General features: G+C 37.1%; 1 protein-coding gene across 10 annotated transcripts in view; it reads right to left on the bottom strand.

The window, feature by feature from the left end:
- Positions 1-18,541, bottom strand: part of stxbp5l (syntaxin binding protein 5L) — a 145,253-nt gene that overhangs the window by 44,857 nt on the left and 81,855 nt on the right. For all 10 annotated transcript variants that reach the window (XM_079618613.1, XM_079618604.1, XM_079618608.1 and 7 more), the window contains 5 exons: positions 13,093-13,156; positions 9,948-10,031; positions 7,715-7,838; positions 6,311-6,386; positions 3,454-3,611 (listed from right to left, as the gene is read on the bottom strand). In XM_079618613.1, the coding sequence (XP_079474739.1) occupies positions 3,454-3,611; positions 6,311-6,386; positions 7,715-7,838; positions 9,948-10,031; positions 13,093-13,156 (506 nt within the window). The remainder of the gene's footprint in view (positions 1-3,453; positions 3,612-6,310; positions 6,387-7,714; positions 7,839-9,947; positions 10,032-13,092; positions 13,157-18,541) is intronic.

Raw genomic sequence — 18,541 nt, 5'->3', positions numbered from 1 at the left:
AAAGCTCCGGTCTCTGTGTTTAGCGCAAATGCTCACGTGATTGCCGCCGGCCCGGGATAAAAGTTGTGCCAGTCGTGCCGTGTACCAGCTGCTTTGACGCGATTATCAGTTTACTGTAACTGACTCGTAATGTGTGCAATATCTCACGACCTCCCGAGTGACCGAACCATAGACTGTAAAAAAATGGACCGAACTCGCACCGTGTACGCCCGCCTTAGCCGCGAGATGCGTGATTAAACAACAGGTGGCGGTAATGGCTAAAAATTTGATTGTAATCTAACAAAAAGAAGAATATCCTGGCATCGCGCTGATTCGCGCAGGCTCGACAAAACGCAATGTAGCTTTTGCTCGCGCTACACCGCTACTTGCTGCAAAAAGTAGTTAGCTACTGAAAAAGCTACACTGTTTAAAAAGCAACTGAGTTACTGCCAAGCTACTGAAAAATGTAGTTAAGTTAGTAGCGTCGCTACTTGTAGTTAACTACTCCCCAACACTGTGTACTTGACAGGGAGAGAGACTGATATAGCGACTGTGTCTTTCCCCTTGATGGAACAGAGCCAAAGATGTCACTCCTCAAACCATATAGAATCAATTCTTATGTAGCATTTCACCTTACTGATGTCAGATTTGCAAACGAGTCATTCTTTTAAGCTGGTTGTTTCTAAAGATAATATGGAATCGATTTACAATGCATTTACACTACTGTTCAAAAGTGTCTCTTATACTCACCAAGTATTTAAATGAAAAACACAATAAAAACAGATACATTATTTCAATTTAAATAGCCTATGGTCTATTTCAATATATTTCAAAACAACATTTTTTTGTATTGTATTCCTGTAATCACAAAGTAGAAATGTCAGCAGTCATTACTCCAGTCTTGAGTGTCACATGATCCATTGTTCAATAACATTTCTTAATATATTTGTGAAAACCGTGATACTTTTTTTTAGGATTATTTGATGAATATGACATTCAAAAGAAAAGTATTTATTTGATCATTTTATTGATTTATTGTAGAAATATTTTATATAACATTATAAACGTCTTTACTGTCACTATTGATCAATTTAATGCATCCTTGCTAAATGAATAAATAAATAAAATAAAAGTATGGCCCCCAAACTTTTAAACGGTAGTGTATACGGTTACAAAAGCTTTCTATTTCAGATTAATTCTGTTCTTCTAAACTTTCTATTCATCAAATAATCCTGAAAACAAATTGTACCCAACTGTTTTCAACATTGATACTAATCATAAATGTTTCTTGAGCAACAAATCAGCAAATTAGAATGATTTCTGAGGGATCACGTGACACTGAAGACTGGAGTAATGATGCTGAAAATTCAGCTTTGCCACCAAAGGAATAAAATATTCACATAGTAAACAGCTATTTTAAATTGTAATAATATTTCACAAAATTACTGTTTTTACTGTATTTTGGATCAAGTAAATGCAGCCTTGGTGATCAGAAGAGACTTCTTTCTAAAACATAAAAAAATCTTTACCAAACTAAAACTTTTGAACAGTAGTGTATTCATACACTATAAAGATATATATTAGGGGTGCACGATATTGACAAAATGTGATATTGCGATATCGATAATGAATATTGCTATATCTATATTCATTTCGATATTTCAATTCCGATCACTCAAACCACTTCTGGAGGTCTGGGCCGCATTCCAGACGAAACTGGACAAGTGCATCTGGTTGTTGAAACCACTAGTAAATTTTACTCCAAACAAAAATGCTAAAAATGTAATGTGTGAGAGCGTGTTATAGGCTATATGTCATGTTATAGACAGATATGACGACGCTACTGCAGCACGCATCACCGAAGCTGAGCATCTATTCATCAAGCCAAAGTGCAAACTATCGCAAATCAAAGTGAAAGTAAGTCGCAGACGCTTAACACACAATCTTCATTAAAAGTAAAGAAACGAAATGATCATACCAGGGCTGTTGCCGCTCTCTCTTATTGCGGTCTTTGATTTAGAAATTTTAGCTGACGATCAATAAAATGCAGCTCATAACTGTTGCTTTCGGTGACGTGGACTCCATTAAATCTGCATATATTGAAGATCGGATTTATATCCGTTTTGCAAAAACATTATGTGACCAGGTGTAAATGGAATCGTTTTGATAAATCAGATAACTATCCGATCTGAGACACATGAAGCGGCCAGGTGGCCTGATGTTTATATTTGTGCACTGGTGTGTGCGTCGAGCCGGCAAGTGTGTGTGTGTGTGTGTGTGTGTGTGGGGGGACTGTGTGGTAGAGCGAGGGAGAAGTGAGAGAGTGATGGCGATTAGCTTTGGAGCGAGTTCAGTCATATTGAGAGAAACAAAGCGTCTTCTTTCTGACCACTGTGGGAAATCTGTAGCATGAAAAGTTAACCCTCTCCTTGGTTGCATGTTGTTTATGGAGAAGGAGAACCAGGAAATAAGTCGGGGGAAGTGCAACGCTACCAAGCGACGTGTATTTTTCGAGAGGTGCATGTCGGACGCATAATAAACAAAATATTGCAAAATTATCGCGAGACTTTCGATATAATATCGGGCAACGTGATATCGCGATAACGATATTGATTCGATATATCGTGCACCCCTAATATATATATATATATATATATGATTCATAATGCAGTTAGAGCGGGAATGAAGGCTTCATCGGGACAGTATTCTTGCAATGCACGGAGAAGAGCAATTACTCAACATTTTAAGATGAAGAGGTGCTCTTTTAGTTTTCAACTGTGATAACTAATGTGACTCACTCACAGAATCAGACACTGCTGCTTTTAATATAATTAATTCCTGGTATGAATTATGACCACTTGGTTCATTGGTCCATTGAGTTACTTTTCAATCGGACAGAGACCACCTCATTCAGGCGATCTCAAAGTTTGTTTTGGTACAGATCCGAGCACAATTGCCAAGTTCGTATATGCATAAACGAATAAACGAACTGAACTAAAGGAGAAAATGCATCAGGTTTAGAAACAAACGTTTCAAACGAGCCAGGTGTAAAAACGTAGCTTTCGTAGATAACGAAAAAATAGTTAAGGTGATGACATCAAACTGGAACAAATGCAAAACATTTGATGAAATACAACTAAAAATTAATAATAGCTAAACCAGTACAATTAATAGTATTTAAATAAATACATTTTTCAAAATAATTAAGATTTAAAAAGTAAAAGAACAGGAAGTCTACTGTGTGATGATACAAACTAATGTGTGAATCAGATGTTTGAACTGATTTATAAGAAACGGTCAGAATGAATCAATTGATTCACTTATGAATCTCCTCTCCACTCTCTTTTAACAACGATTAGTTCTACAATGAGACAAAGAACAAAAACTTAAGTTCACTCAGTCCAATTAAACGTTTCACCAAGAACAAGACATCAGATATGGAAGAAAGGAGACTGAAGCGCTCAGCATACTCACCGTTGAGATAGGGAGTGTCACAGAGCACCATGAAGTCCACTATTGGATAGTCCATCTCTAACACTGTGATGGCTTTGCCATGCATGATGGTTAAGGTGGGTCTCCGTCCTGCCTTATCATACGAAAGCCCTCCGGAAAAGACTACAAAGGCTTCACTACTGGAAGAGAGAAAAATAAAAAGAAGTGTAAATGGAAAACCTAATTTTGTCTGTCTGAAATTATGTCGTCATCAAGTCAAGACCCATAGCTTTATCTTATTGGAAGGAGACTTTCATGCCACACAAAACAACCTTGCTTTGACTTCGAAGGTCCTCTCAATACGTTGTTTCAATTTAAAGTCTTATTCACAACCCTGAAATATTCAGTCTCTATGCAAAATAGGAAGAAACAAAAGGGGAAAAACAACATTACAGCCAAACTAATTTAAAATATCATTAAAACTGAGGCGGCCACTTATGACCACTTCTTTGAACACAGCATAGGGAAAAAACAAACAATCAAAGATGGAAGTTTCTTCAAATTATGTTTTGCTGCTCATCTTCCGAGGAAAACAGGCTTTATAAAAACCAGCAGTAAACTTAAATTGTTTTGTGACAAGATAAAACAGCAGTAATGGTTCTTGAGTGGCACATCTATCACAAGCAAATAGCAGGATTAAATTAATCCAAAACACTCAAGACTGTATTTCCCATAATTCATTAGCTGTATTTTGTGTTGCATTGCCTTGGAGAAGGGAAATTCCAGGTCCCCAGCAGGAACTTTTAACTGGAACGCCCCCTTAAGTCAGAGTTGAGACTGGCAAACTCTGGGGAACCACAACAACCCGACTTCAGAATCCAATATGACTGCTTAGCACATCAACTATAGTGAAACAGTAGTAACATATTGTTTTCCGACCTGTCTGTCTACTGTCATTCCAGGCCCTGACATCCCTCTTTCGAGGTAAATGGAATGAACCATTAGTCTCAGAGTGGAACCGTCAAGGCCCAGGCTGTCAGAGAGGGTGTAAACTATTGTAAAAAAAAAAAAAAATCATCCATTCTAATGTTATTTCAGGAATTCATAAATTGCCAATAAACATCTAAATCTTTTTGAGGAAATAAACCCTTCAAATCTGCCTATTCAGATTGTGTTGTGTTGCGTAGACACCCATTTTCTCCCTATTAGGATTTGTCCTCCAAATGCTTTCAGTTCTGTGATTGGTGGTCCAGCTATGGAATTACAGAGGGCCAAGCTATAGCAAATAAATGAGAGACTAACTGATCAATCATAGCGTCCCTCTAAATGGGTAAGGCTTGTTATCACTAACTTTATGACAAGTTCCGCCCACTGTGGAGAACACAGTTGGGGGAAAAACACTGATAAAATAGCTAGCACTATTCACTATGGAAAATGCAAGTAATGTTAGTGAGTAGGACATCATTGGAAATTAAGTTTATTACGGTCTGTTCCAAACATTTTATCAGCAAATGAGCCAGTATAATGATTTTATTTATTATCAACATTGCTTGTTTGTGGTGGTGGATTCCAAAATGCCACAATCGCTGTTCACAGTCTATGATGCAGAAGTGTCTGTCACTATTTTGCTTTGGTCTGAGTGCTGTCATGATACGGCTTACATAAAATTTAGCTGCTTTTGTGTCATGTTTTTCAACCCGACCAGTTTTTACCATATTCCGCTAAACTGCACTCACCGATTGTGTGATGATGCAACTAAACCTTGTGAAGACAGAGCTACTTGTAATCCCAGCTAACCCAGCACTTAATCACAACTTCACCATTCAGGTAGGCTCGTCATCCATAACTCCATAAAGATCAGCCAGGAACCTTGGAGTTGTAATTGATGACCAATTGATCTTCACAGACCACATTGCTAGCACTGCCCGGTCATGCAGATTTGCCTTGTACAACATCAGAAGGATCAGGCCTTTCCTATCAGAGCATGCTACACAACTCCTTGTTCAGGCGCTTGTTCTATCCAGACTGGACTATTGTAATGCTCTTCTGGCTGGTCTCCCAGCTTGCACTGTCAAACCTCTGCAACTGATCCCAGAATGCTGCAGCTAGAGTGGTCTTCAACGAGCCGAAGAGAGCACACGTCACTCCTCTCCTCACAAAATTGCACTGGTTGCCGGTTGCGGCTCGCATCAAATTCAAGTCACTGACGTTTGCCTACAGAACAACCACTGGCACTGCTCCCCTGTACCTGAACTCATTACTTCAGACTTATGTGCCATCCAGAAACTTGCGCTCTGCAAGAGAGCGGCGTCTGGTGGTGCCATCTCAAAGAGGCACAAAATCTCTTTCTCGGACCTTTACCATGACTGTTCCCTGCTGGTGGAATGATCTACCTAACTCAACCAGAGCTGCTGAGACCGTAGACATTTTTAAGAAATTGCTGAAGACGTATCTTTTTCGGCAGCACTTGATCAAGTAATACTAACACTTTCTCCTCTATTCTATCAACAACAAAAAAACTACGTTAGATTGAACTGCGAAGGGTCATAGCACTTACATACTGTTGTCCTACTGCTAGTTGAATTGCTTCTATTGTTCTCATTTGTAAGTCGCTTTGGATAAAAGCGTCTGCTAAATGAATAAATGTAAATGTAAAATGCAATTATTTGTAATGAGGATTTGCATTTTATTACATTGTTTTATTTTGGTAACAAATTTAATTTGGTAACTCTCAAACTCACTGTGCTGCTTGATTGTTGCATTTCTAATCAAAGGTAACTTGTGCAGTACTATAGAAGAGGACACGGTAAGCTAGGCTGATTTTAGGCTGAGGGTGAGCGGGCCAAGGCTCAAGAGTCACAGTTTGCTACTGGTGTGGCTTTTTTGTGTCTTCTCTTACCTGTTTCTGGAGGTCTTGTATTCAACCTTGAGAATGGGTTTACATGACTCTTTTCTACCGTCTCTCTGAGTCTTGCCTGAAAAAACAACAACGGACAAAATGGTAAGTTATAAATGCATCACATTTTCACCTAAACCTTTCTTACGTTCATGTCTAGAACTTTCTGATTAATAAACACTTTTCCCAGTGCGAGTGTGTTCATCTTTATATAACCACTGAGCTCAAGGCCAGGACCCCAAACATAGCAGCAAAGATTGAGAGTGAATCACTTATTTCCTGTCAAATCAAACTTGCACACACAAACACACACTGCAAACCCACACACTGAATCATCCTCCATAATGAACACACCTGGTGAGGGGGTGTGTTTGCTGACTACGTCAGAGTCAGATTGCACTAATAGATGGTGAGTCATGGAAGATGGGGTCTTTAACTGTCCCTGTGGGTTTACTTAGCTATACTTTGGGATCAAAATGTGGCCCCAGAAGTGAGCCAAGCCTGACAAAACCAACTTGTTTGTTTTTTGGTAACCTAAAAATTTGAGGACATACCTAATGGGGAAAACAATTCATAAATCTTTTTTTTTTTTTTTTATCTACAAATTCAAACAGTATTGTTTTAACCCTTTCCCCACCATTCCCCATCATTTATGAGACAACGGTTCCCTGCCATTGAAGGAATTTTCTGGCAATCCACATTTTCACTGCATGCAAGGGGGATTGTAGTCTTTGACAAAAACATGATTTTTGTTTAAAAAAAAATTTTTTTTTATGAAACTTACCTACATTCAAGTGTTAATAAATGCATAAAATAAATAAATAAAAATAGATAAAAATAATGCATTAAACTATAATAACATGTTTTTTTTTTAAGCAGAGGCTCTGTTCTTTCTTTTAATATATTGCATGTTTAGATATTCATAAAACAAAATATTCTGGGCACCAAGAAAGTTTTGTGAAAATTGAGGTGGCAGGCGGAGAAAGAGTTAAAGGTTATTTTGGGTGTGGGTTAAGGTTAGTGTGTTGTAAATATAAATGGCTTTAAATGCAGTAAAAGTCAAGTCACCTTTATTTACATTGCGCTTTATACAATACATATTGTTTCAGAGAGGCTTCACAGTACGGAAATTTTATGGTCTATGGTATGTCCTCATTAGGTATATTGGATATAAAGGATGATGCACAAGCAAAAAAAATTATAACTAACATATCACATTTTACATTATAGCAAAAATGCAACTGAATTTAGCCTTGTTTCAGTAAACATTCATAGATATGTAACTATCCTTACATTTAATGAAGCTCAATAAAAGGTTTAAATGTTTATTTTAAACAACAGTGAACCAGCTTTAAGATTATTATTAATATTTCGGGGAAAAAACACATGCTTTATGTGTGTACCCACCATGAGGGAAGGTGACTTGAAAAGGTTTGGCTGTGTTTCTCATATTCCACATGCTCAGACTGCCGTCCGAATGACTGCACATGAACTGCCGCCCCTCGTGATGCCAGCTTACAGAGTGAATGGCCTGACAGAGAGAATAGAGAAGCGAGCAGGATTGCATTAATAAACATTTAAAATTATAGCCCAGATTATAATACAACTTGTTTATTTCATACTGTTAATTTGTGGCCTTTGTGAGAGGACAGTAAATAAGGAAGAAAAGAGAAAGAAAGTGATCACAAATGATAAAAAAGGAGGTTTAAAAATAAACCTCTAAGAACTGCATAGTGTGTGTGTGTGTGTGTGTATATAACTTGTTCAACTATATATATATATATATATATAAAAAAAAAAAAATATATATATATATATAAAAAAAAAAAATATATATATATATATATATATATATAGTGGAACAAGTAATGTGAACAATTATTCTAGAGCACCAATTGATTAGAATGATTTTTGAGGGATCATGTTGAAGACTGGAGTAATGATGCTGAAAATTCAGCTTTGCATCACAGGAATAAATTACATTTTAAAATATGTTAGGATAGAAAATAGTTATTTCAAGTTGTAATAATATTTCACAATATTATGTTTTTACAGTTTTTTTTAATCAAATCAGTGACATCAGTGAACATAAGAGACTTCTGTCAAAAACAGGAAAGAAGAGGGAAAAAGACAGAAAAAGTAAAAAGAGGGAAAAAGACAGAAAAGTAACAATAGAAAACAGTCAGAGGAGTGAAAAGAGGGAGAACGAAATGTGTGCATCCTCAATTTGGCTCCATAAATGAGAGAAATCGGAGAACTGAAGACATGACTAATAGTTCCTGCTTGTGAAAGTCTCTCGCTCTCTCTCTCTCTCTCCGACCTTCATCCATCTAAGAGTCAATAATCCGATATCAGTAATTACTCCACCATCAAAGCAGCCTGATCTCCACTCATCTACTTGCTAATGTCACACAGTAAATAATAAGTGAAATGATATTGGCGTCAGATTTATTTGATGTTAGTTGGGAGTGTGTATGAAAGGGGTTTAAAGTGTTTGAGGGTGATGTTTAGTCTACTATAAATGAATGAGAGGGAAAGAGATTGTTGTACCTTTCCAAATCTAATCCATTTCCTTTCAACATTAACCAACGTGTCCTTTTGTGTCTTTTGTCTCATTCCCAGTAACTGGCTTTTTTCCTCACTCCCTCGTTCAAAATGCTTTCTATTTAAAGTACATTTTTCCACACACGTGTGCATACCAGGCGGGCATCTAAAGCAGCAATTAGCAGACCCCTAGACATTTCCATTTACCCACTCTGACAAACGCTTGCCGAGCGACGGTGCCTGAGACTCACTCCGCACAGGCAGCTCTGACAGATGATCAGAGGGTGCCGTCACCGAACTGAAACCCGCAGTAAAGGGTTGGAAGGAGAAAAGGGCGAGTTTTTGGAAGGTTTTGTGCGTGCCGCTGTGAGCCAAGGGGCGCTGTGATTGAAACATGTTTTGGAAGGATGAATGCGAGCAGCTGGCTGCAGGAGGCAGTTCCCGTTTCAGAAGGAAGATAAAGTTGTGTGCCAAGCAGTGATTATGCTAAACACATCCACATGGCACAAGGCGGGAAATTAAATCAGAAAAGTGACTTGTGCTCAGTGTTGTTGTAAATCAGCAACAATGTGGGGAGGAAAATGAGCAGATGAGCCAAGTGCTTTGTACCAAAAGTAAATTTACTTGGACAATGGAGAGCGAGAGAGACGTCATTTTTTATTTATATAGCCTCGGTTTTTTGTTCTTTCTCCAATTTATTTTTGTTTGTCTTGTTTTTGGCTGAGGGCTGGATTATAACAAGATGATAAACCGGAGCTTGTGGGTCACAGATGCGCGCACACACAGAGACTGAGACACAAAGAATAATATGAATGTAAAAATCAAACAGAGTATGTGTGTACTGTATGTACTGTAAAAACTTCATGAAAATATATAGAAAAACAATATTTATATATAACTATTTCTTGTAGAGACTGTGATACATGTTTTTCAGGATTCTTTGATGAATATAGAATATATGAAGTTATTAAAAAAATTACATTTTAAATTGTATTAAATCATATTTTACAATATTATCATATGAAACATATGAACAGTATTGTACATATTATAATCTATTATTATGGAAGTTTTATGCAAAAAAGATGACACTCACCTCATCATAGTATATCCTGAAGTCAGCTCTTTTGACCCTCAGGTCCCACATTACTATTGTACCGCTCTCAAAACCTATCAGCAACTGAGACACACACACAGAGAGAGAGAGAGAGAGAGAGAGAGAGAGAGAGAGAGAGAGAGAGAGAGCAGGAGTCTATAAATCCCAAATGGATGGCAATAAATAGTGGAAACGTAGCTAAGAGTGTGTTACAAATGTCAAGAGCCTTTTGTCTGTTTTGGTTTAGAACAGAACTGACACTGGTGATTGGGCATATTTATTATTTAACTGGACATGAAGAAGCAAGCGCAGATCAAAACAGACCCTTGCTTGATACTGGGAATCCTCTCGCTGTCACAAACATTGGCAGAATGTGTGTTGGACAAAAATACTGATTTTTTTTTTAGAATTGGCTCCCTCTCAGTTCATGAGTGTAAATTTGAATGTAATTAGCCACACCAGAGCCCGTCTACGGAGACTGGCCACTCCCTATTAAGTCCTGTTGTACCAAATTTTTGTTGTAGTTCCACCAGAATTCCACTGGGGGCGATCGCCGGAGTGCAAAATGAATGGGAGTCTATGAAGCTAGACAGCTAAATTTGTCTCTTTCACCCGATTGCCGTTGAGAAATCTCAGATTTGACTGTAGGCTTTGCAAGTTCAACATGGGTTATAGGTCGAAAGTTGAATGAACGAGTACAGGTCGATTTCTTACAGGTTGAGTTGTTGTTGCCCATAAAACGCTAGCATTCTGCTAATAAACGCTGATTGGTCAGTGAAGGACTGATTACGACCAGAGATACTGCTTGATGGCATCGTGGCATCCGAAGCGGGACCATCTTCTAGCAAAAACTCGTCCGCTGTGTTGTCGATGCCTCGAGAGAAAAGAAAGTGCAGAGCGCGAAAGCACCAAAGTGACTTAAGGATTGCCGTAAAGCAGTATCTCTGGTCGTACGATGTGTATGACGTCATTGACATTTTAAAGCTACACTGTGTAACTTTTTTAGTTTATTCTTAGCTAAAAACACTTAGTTCTTTCAAAAATATATGTGCTCATTAATGTATATTTACTTCGTTCAAGTAATAAAGTATTCTCGTGGGTGTATAATATGCCATTGAAAATACATACGGGTGAGGGGTTCGAATGTCGGTCGCCATGTTGCCCCTGCATCTTGAAAGTACATTAGCCAAAGAGGGACATACCCGTTAATTCAAGCTTCACCTTTCGCGTCTCCGCAATTCACTGCCACCGGCCCTGTTTTTATTTTTTCCTTTCCCTCTACCTCTCCCTCTCCCTCGCACCTCCGTCACATCAGCTGATCTCTGCTCACGGAGAAAATGATATAGCCTACAATGTAAACGTTGCCTTACGCTAGTGATGTCGTACAATATACAGAATAACGATAGCACTGATAAAAGTTACTTTACTAAGATTAGCTTGCATTCGTCTGGGACTGATAGCTGATGTTAGCAATGAAATGGTAAAAAAATAACGAAAACATACAACTATTATTCATTTTACATAGATGTCATAACCTATATGTTAACTGACAAATTAAATGACTGCAAATTATAATAGTTTTCTAAAGTAACCTCATCACTTGAAGGAATACTCATGGACGAGGTCGAACTGGAAGCCATGTTAATCTTGGACTACATTGGCCACCGTAGGAGTTAAAACGAAATCGGAATTGAGAGGAACAGAAACTAATATTCACTGGATGGTCATATACCTTTTCACCGCTAGATGGGGGTAAAAATCACACAGTGTAGCTTTAAAATACTTTTTAAAGCAAATAAGTGACTCTAAAAAAATCTAACATCCAGCAATGTGTAATTTCTTTGCATCTCCATTCGAATACAACATTCAAATTACAAAAAAATTATATCCTGAGAAAAGTGGATTTTGAGGGGTATAGCTCCATAGACCTCCATTCATTCTGCACTCGTCCTGTGAGCGCCCTCATATGGAACCAGAGTGGAACTGCAACCAGTTCAGAAGCCGGAAGTTTACTGAGAGTGGCAGTTCTCCCCATATTAGACATTCTCTGGCCATACCTTACAAGAAGTTGAATTGGAGTTTGAATAGGAATGAAATAAATTAATTTCATCACATTTTAACAGTTCTTCCTTTAATCCAAATTCAGATTCAAATTCTGCATCCTATCAATCAGACATTGAACTATCTCCACCTCTAATATTGTCTGTGCTACAGCATATTTTCTGATTTGTATCCTCTTCCAAAACCTTATCGGTCCCCCAAGCTTGTCCGAATAAATTCCCACAATGCATTTGATCTTCTGTGACTACAGCTGCATTAAACCACAGAGATCTTCTCCGATTCTTTTCTTGGAAGATGACCTTGCAGTACCCACTCCAAAATGCCATGCCTCCTCCTGGAGATGGCAGATCAGGAAATGCTTTAAAGAAATAGTTAACCCAGACATTTCATCACTCACCTCCATGTCGTTCTATCCCTGTATTATGTTCTTCTAGGAAGCACAAGAGATGTGAGGCAGAATGTCCAAGCTGTTCTTTTCCATACCTTGAAAAGTGGACGGTGAATTATACTGTAATGCACCAAAAGACCTATGGCTTCAGTAGACTTAAAATATAGTGCAATAGTCTCTTGTCCTTTTTGGAGCTTGGAAATATAAATCATTATCCACTTTCATTGTACTGCTCAGACTTTCTGTCTAACATCTCCTATTTTGTTCCATGGAAGAAAGTAAGTCACACAGAGTCAAAAAACACGAGGGTGAGTATATGATGATAAAATTGTCGTTTTTGCATGAACGTTCCTTTAAACGATTGTGAATTTGAGTCCATGTGAGAGAGATGTTTATGCATCTTCAATACAAGATGTTAACACCAGTAGTTGGGGTGAACATCAGGTCGCATAACAAGTGTATGCGTGCGTGAGTGTGTATCCTGATGAGTGTTAATGAATCAGAACTGTGCCAACGCATGCAAAGTACCTTTTATAAAGAACTCCAGCAGTCATGCTAAAGAACACTAATGTATTTTTTTCATAATGGGAAGGCTTTGTGCTCACTAGTTCTTAGTTGTTTCAAAAGTTTTGAGCTCTTGATTCAATATAAAAATGAGAGAGAGAGAGAGAGAAAAAAAAGAAATGCATTCCTCACCTTTCCCTCATCTTTTGGACTGTCGCTCAGATGAACAACGGGACCTGGATGTGTCTTTGTTGATCTGAGAGGAAGAGAGAAAAATAAAAAAACTCCTTCAAAAGCTAACAGGACAATGGAAATGACACATTCTCTGTGCTTGTGGTTTGTAGATCATGTCTGTTAGCTCTGAGGTCATATATATGCTAGCATACCCATACAAGTTGTCAAAATAAACTTACTACTAAAGAAAAAACACTTGAAATGTTCTGTTCAGTCTTTATCTTCCTGGGAAATGGACCAAAACTATTAATGAAATCCTCTTTTGTTCAGGGGTGTTGCATTTAAAATAAAATGCACAGACTATGAATAGCACAAAGCAAATTGTTAAGTTGTTAGAAATAATATCCTGTTACAACAGGAAATACATTAAGACACAAACACACTGGTAATATTATTCCTAAAAAACCCATAAATGATATTACAGATGCAAAGTCAATTAACTAATGACCATATCTTTGGTTTTGCAGTAATCTCTTGCTTTTAGCCAGAGCATAAAATGTGTGGGCAGTTTTTCAAACATTAATTTGAACAGAAATGTATAGAAGAATAAGAATGAGAATAAGAATGAAAATAAGAATAAGAATAAGAATAAGAAATAAGAATAAGAATACAAATACGAATAATAAGAATTCGATTTTTGTCAAACTACAGGGAACTGGTAAATGCCAGAAAGTTCTGAAAGTGTTTTCAGCTAAATTGGGCACATCAAGGTCTTCTTTTCAGCAGCATTTCACAGGCACAGAGCGACAGGTCAGAAAATGTGCTCTGACAGCCTCCAGTGAAATAACTTCCCTGTTATTGTGCGAGGATGTGCCATGTACAAGAGAAAAATATTAAAGTGACGGTCAGAGTGAGATGGACACAAATGAGTTTTACACACACGTCATGCCCATTCAGATCGGTCCCCAAAAGCAGAATGCAACTAAAGAGTGGCTCTGGTCTTTCTGGCACAGAGCGCCCCACCACACCTGGTCTGCAATACTCCACAGCACAAGTTTTAGCACCACTTACTAACATAAAAATATAACAATGTAGAAACATAAATGCTAAATAAATGCTATGAAAATTATTTAACTGAAATAACAGTTCAGTAAGGTCTTTTGGAGCTTATAATTAACATGTTGACATACTTCTTGGAGCTACTATTTGCCTAATATTTTCCTTCTACAATTTTGAAGAATTTGTACATATTTTAAATTAATTGTAATACTTCTTTCAAACTTAACAAGGACATACCCAAAATAAAATGCATGTTCATGAATCCTAGTGTTTTCTGAAGAAGGCACTTGGGGTTTTCTTGTCCAAGTAAGGAGAATTAAAATAAATAAAGAAGATTTTATTTGATATTTAAAAATATATATATTAATTATTTGCTAATAAGCCTAAACATTTTTATATTTAGATGTAACACGTTCCTTTATTACAGTACAACTTATCTTAACTTAAACTTAAAACGTAAGCTGCACGATTACTGCAGAAAAAAAAATGCTTTTCTAAGGTGCTCAACTATTTGCACCTTCCGCACGTCACTTGCTTCATAGGCATACTGAAAACTCTGTCATCATCACCCTCATGTCACTCCAACACGCCACAGAGTTATTATAAAAATGTCAGAGCTTTTTCATGGCACAAAAATATGTGGTGGTCAGTGGTTGTCAAGTTCAAGTTGCAATTGTGCTTGGATTATTAAAAAAGTTATATATTAGGTTGGGATTTGAACTTTGGAATGCTAAATGAAAACTGTACCATGAGACAAACATGTCTCGCATATTGAACTTTAGACATATATATATACTGTGTGTGTGTGTGTGTGTGTGTGTGTGTGTGTGTGTGTGTGTGTGTGTGTGTGTGTGTGTGTGTGTGTGTGTGTGTGTTTTCTCGCCTAGGGCACCAAGGCACACACATGACAATAGATACACATCTCTGTCTGCCTCTATGCTATAAATGTTATTGGACTAGTCATTACAGAGATGCTTGGCCAACAAAAACCAGAGTATCCCATAACGCTTCCAGCCATAAGTTTGTTGCCATAGCAGCAAAAGAAACTCATTTACTCAACTAATCAATCACTGTGGGAAAAAAAGAAGAGGATATAAAAACCGTGTGTATTTCTGTACACTAACCAGTCCGTAAATCAATAAGCATGTTTTAAACATTTATCTGCTTAAATGTTTCATATGACTGTTAGATTAAACATCAATATTAAGCACATGAACAATAAGCTAAAGACCAATACAACTATTCGACCTTCTCTTTCTCAGCTTGTAGCACTTTGTCATGTTAGTGGGCTTCCCCATGGACACATTCATCACGTGTCCCCTGCAGAATGCTGAGGATACTTTTGTCAGCATCATTCTTGTATCAATGCTGCTGAGTCTGCAAGAGTTACCAAGAGCAAAATAAGGTAACAAGAGGACAAGCCATTACGTGACCTACATTTTATGCCTAGTCCACTCTTGCAACATACACTCAGACCAAGATGGTTTATATAACTTTGCTATCGAATAGGATTCCCATTCATCTCAATGGCAGTTCCAAGCTATTCACTAGCAATTATTCGTAGATGTTACGTCAAAGGCAGGAGACAGGAAAATATCCAAGTCCAACATAAATCAAGCTTCCCAAACAAAATCAAAGGATTTCAAAGGAAAAAGAGGCTTTTTTTGCCCCCTTGATGTGGCATTAACTAGCAGGTGCTAAATGGACCATACAGTACTAAGCAACCATACTATAACCCTGTGGCTCATACATCCATAGGTTAAATGCACTAAAAAACGGCCATGCTTGTCAGAAAAAAATCCAACTGTCTGCGCTCAAAGCAAAACAACGTCTGCCAAGATCTTTTGAAGTGCTACTTTGATGTCGAAAGCAAAAATGCTGTTGTGATTCTTCATTAATGATCTGACTTTGCAGCTCTTTTCAGAAAAAAAAATACATCCACAAGATTTTGTCATTTAAAGACCATGATTCCTAAGATTAAAATCAAGCAGTGAAGAGGAAGCATTCTGAAAATCATTTCATGGTCTTAGTGCAGGTGATTCTTTATACACAGCGCATCTAATCTACAAGACAGCTTTTCTGTGTTGTTATAATCACATCGCCTCACAGCCACAGCACAAAAACACATACTCCTCAAACACCTCATCCACTCCAGTAGTCCTTTATCTTCAGCCCGCAGTCCCTTTGTCTACTGCATGTTTCTCACAAAGGCTGCTTCGATCCGCACCACTTCTCATAATCGACTGACCTTCAACTCCACCAGACCACGACCTGTCCATCATACTAACTCCATTTCTGCAACAACTCTTTTCTTGACTCTGGGATTAAGCAGTGCTATTATTTTGTTTTCTTGTGAAGCCTCCTCCTCATTCTTCATTTTATACCAGTAAGGTAAATGCAATAAAGTTTTTTATAAGGGATATATATATATATATATATATATATATATATATATATATATATATTGTATATGTATAATATAATATATATATATATGAAATAATTAGGGCTGGGACATTAAAAAAAATAACGCAGATTAATCCATTCCGTATTGACCTTTGAGCCTGGAGCCGTTCTAGCCACCATTCGACTGTAAAATGAAGGAAAGAGAAGACGAGAACGCGCTGGCGCTGCCTGGATCATTGATTGGAACAATTTCAACGTTAATTCACCGGTGAACGTAAGGGATCAAGGTCGAATCAATGTTGGATTATGTTTCGATTGTGCAAAATGAATCAACGTTGAAATCGTGACGTCGTTTCACTGTTGATGTCGTTACGTTGTTGTTTTCGTGACGTTGTTACACCGTCTCTTCTTTCAATATGGGTGAATAAAGATTGTATGTCGACGTTGAACCAATGTTGAATTATGCTTCGGTTTTGCAAATTGAATCAACGTTGATATTGTGACTTTGTTTCACCGTCCATCATGGGATAATGAGTCATGACAATGCTGACTGAATTTGTGATTAACTGTACACTAAAATATTGTTAACTGTCAAATTACTTGCAGCAATGGCTTAATTAAACACATTTAATAAAAATATAACGCATGCAAAATATTGTAAAACAAGTTTTATTCTGAAAAAAAAACAAGTCTAAAAAATACTTTCTAAAACAGATGAAAAAACATCTCAAACTTTAAATTGCAGAATTTTCGAAGTGGGCTAATGTTAAAAACCTGTAAAGCAAGTGTAAATAATGTTTATAATTTAATGTTTAATATTAAATGTATAATTTATAATGTTCAATAATTTAATAATGTTCAATTGTATTGTATTGATTATTTGCTAGGCACAATTATTCCAATGCTCACCATCACCATTTGAACATTATTTCAATAACATGTTCAACACAATAATTTTTCATTGATTGACAGCCCTAATTTATATGCGATTTAAAATGCGATTAATTTCGATTAATTAATTACAAAGCCTCTAATTAATTAGATTAATTTTTTTAATCGAGTCCCGGCCCTAGAAATAATATAATACATTACAATTTCTCTACTTTAAACAATAAAGGTTTATGAATTAATCTTGAATAGGGTGAGAACAATGAACATAATTTACGCTAAAAACAATAAAGGCAAAATAATATAACAGAAAAACAACAAGCATTTGTAAATATACTGTAAATGTTGTGCCATTTTTTTTTTTTTTTTTTTTTTATAAATTACGTGCACAAGTGGGAGATTCACTCCCACTTGTGGAGTGAATCTGACTTCGGTGGTGTAGCCATTGCATTTATCAGTAGGGTCTAACATGGGCCAGGCTAACAGGTGAAATCTTGAACCATTAGGAAGTTGTGACCAAATTCAAGTAGTTTTAAGTCAGCCAGTGAGACATCGCCTAGAGAGAGAGGGGAGGGCGACCTTTGGAGAGTGTTTCGATTGCTTGCAGTGTCAAGAAATGATGAAATAGAGTGATTATATTACAGAAAGACAAAGGCAGAAAGGATAAAGGACAGATATGTCATCCCTAAACGAGTCTCTGTCTTGCTGGGCTACAAATCTCATTTCAGTTTGATGGAATGTCCAGCACAGTGTTGAGTCTCTTTTCAGCTGTACTTACTTTGTCTCTGCTCTTTCCATGATGCCTGTTAGTGTGATCTAACTCACTGATATTTATCATGAGAGTGCTATAATGTACTCCTCTTCCTCTGTTCATCTCTATCTAGAAGAACACACAGCAGACCATTTAACTTCCCTCTCTAATCGACTATAAATAACTTTTCAACTACTGTACCAACCAACTACCATTCGCAGACTGTCTGCTTAATATCTGCTAACACAAGTTGTAACACACTTATTTTAAATACTTCCACTAGCATGAAGCAACTTGGTGTATTTAATAGTTGCCATATCAACACTACATAGAGAAAAAATTGCGGATATTAAATCTGATATT

The sequence above is a fragment of the Phoxinus phoxinus genome (genome assembly GCF_949152265.1).
Source record: "Phoxinus phoxinus genome assembly, chromosome: 7".
Taxonomy (NCBI): Eukaryota; Metazoa; Chordata; class Actinopteri; order Cypriniformes; family Leuciscidae; genus Phoxinus; species Phoxinus phoxinus.
Note: the sequence above shows the minus strand (reverse complement) of the source record. Positions and strands in the feature narration are given on the sequence as shown.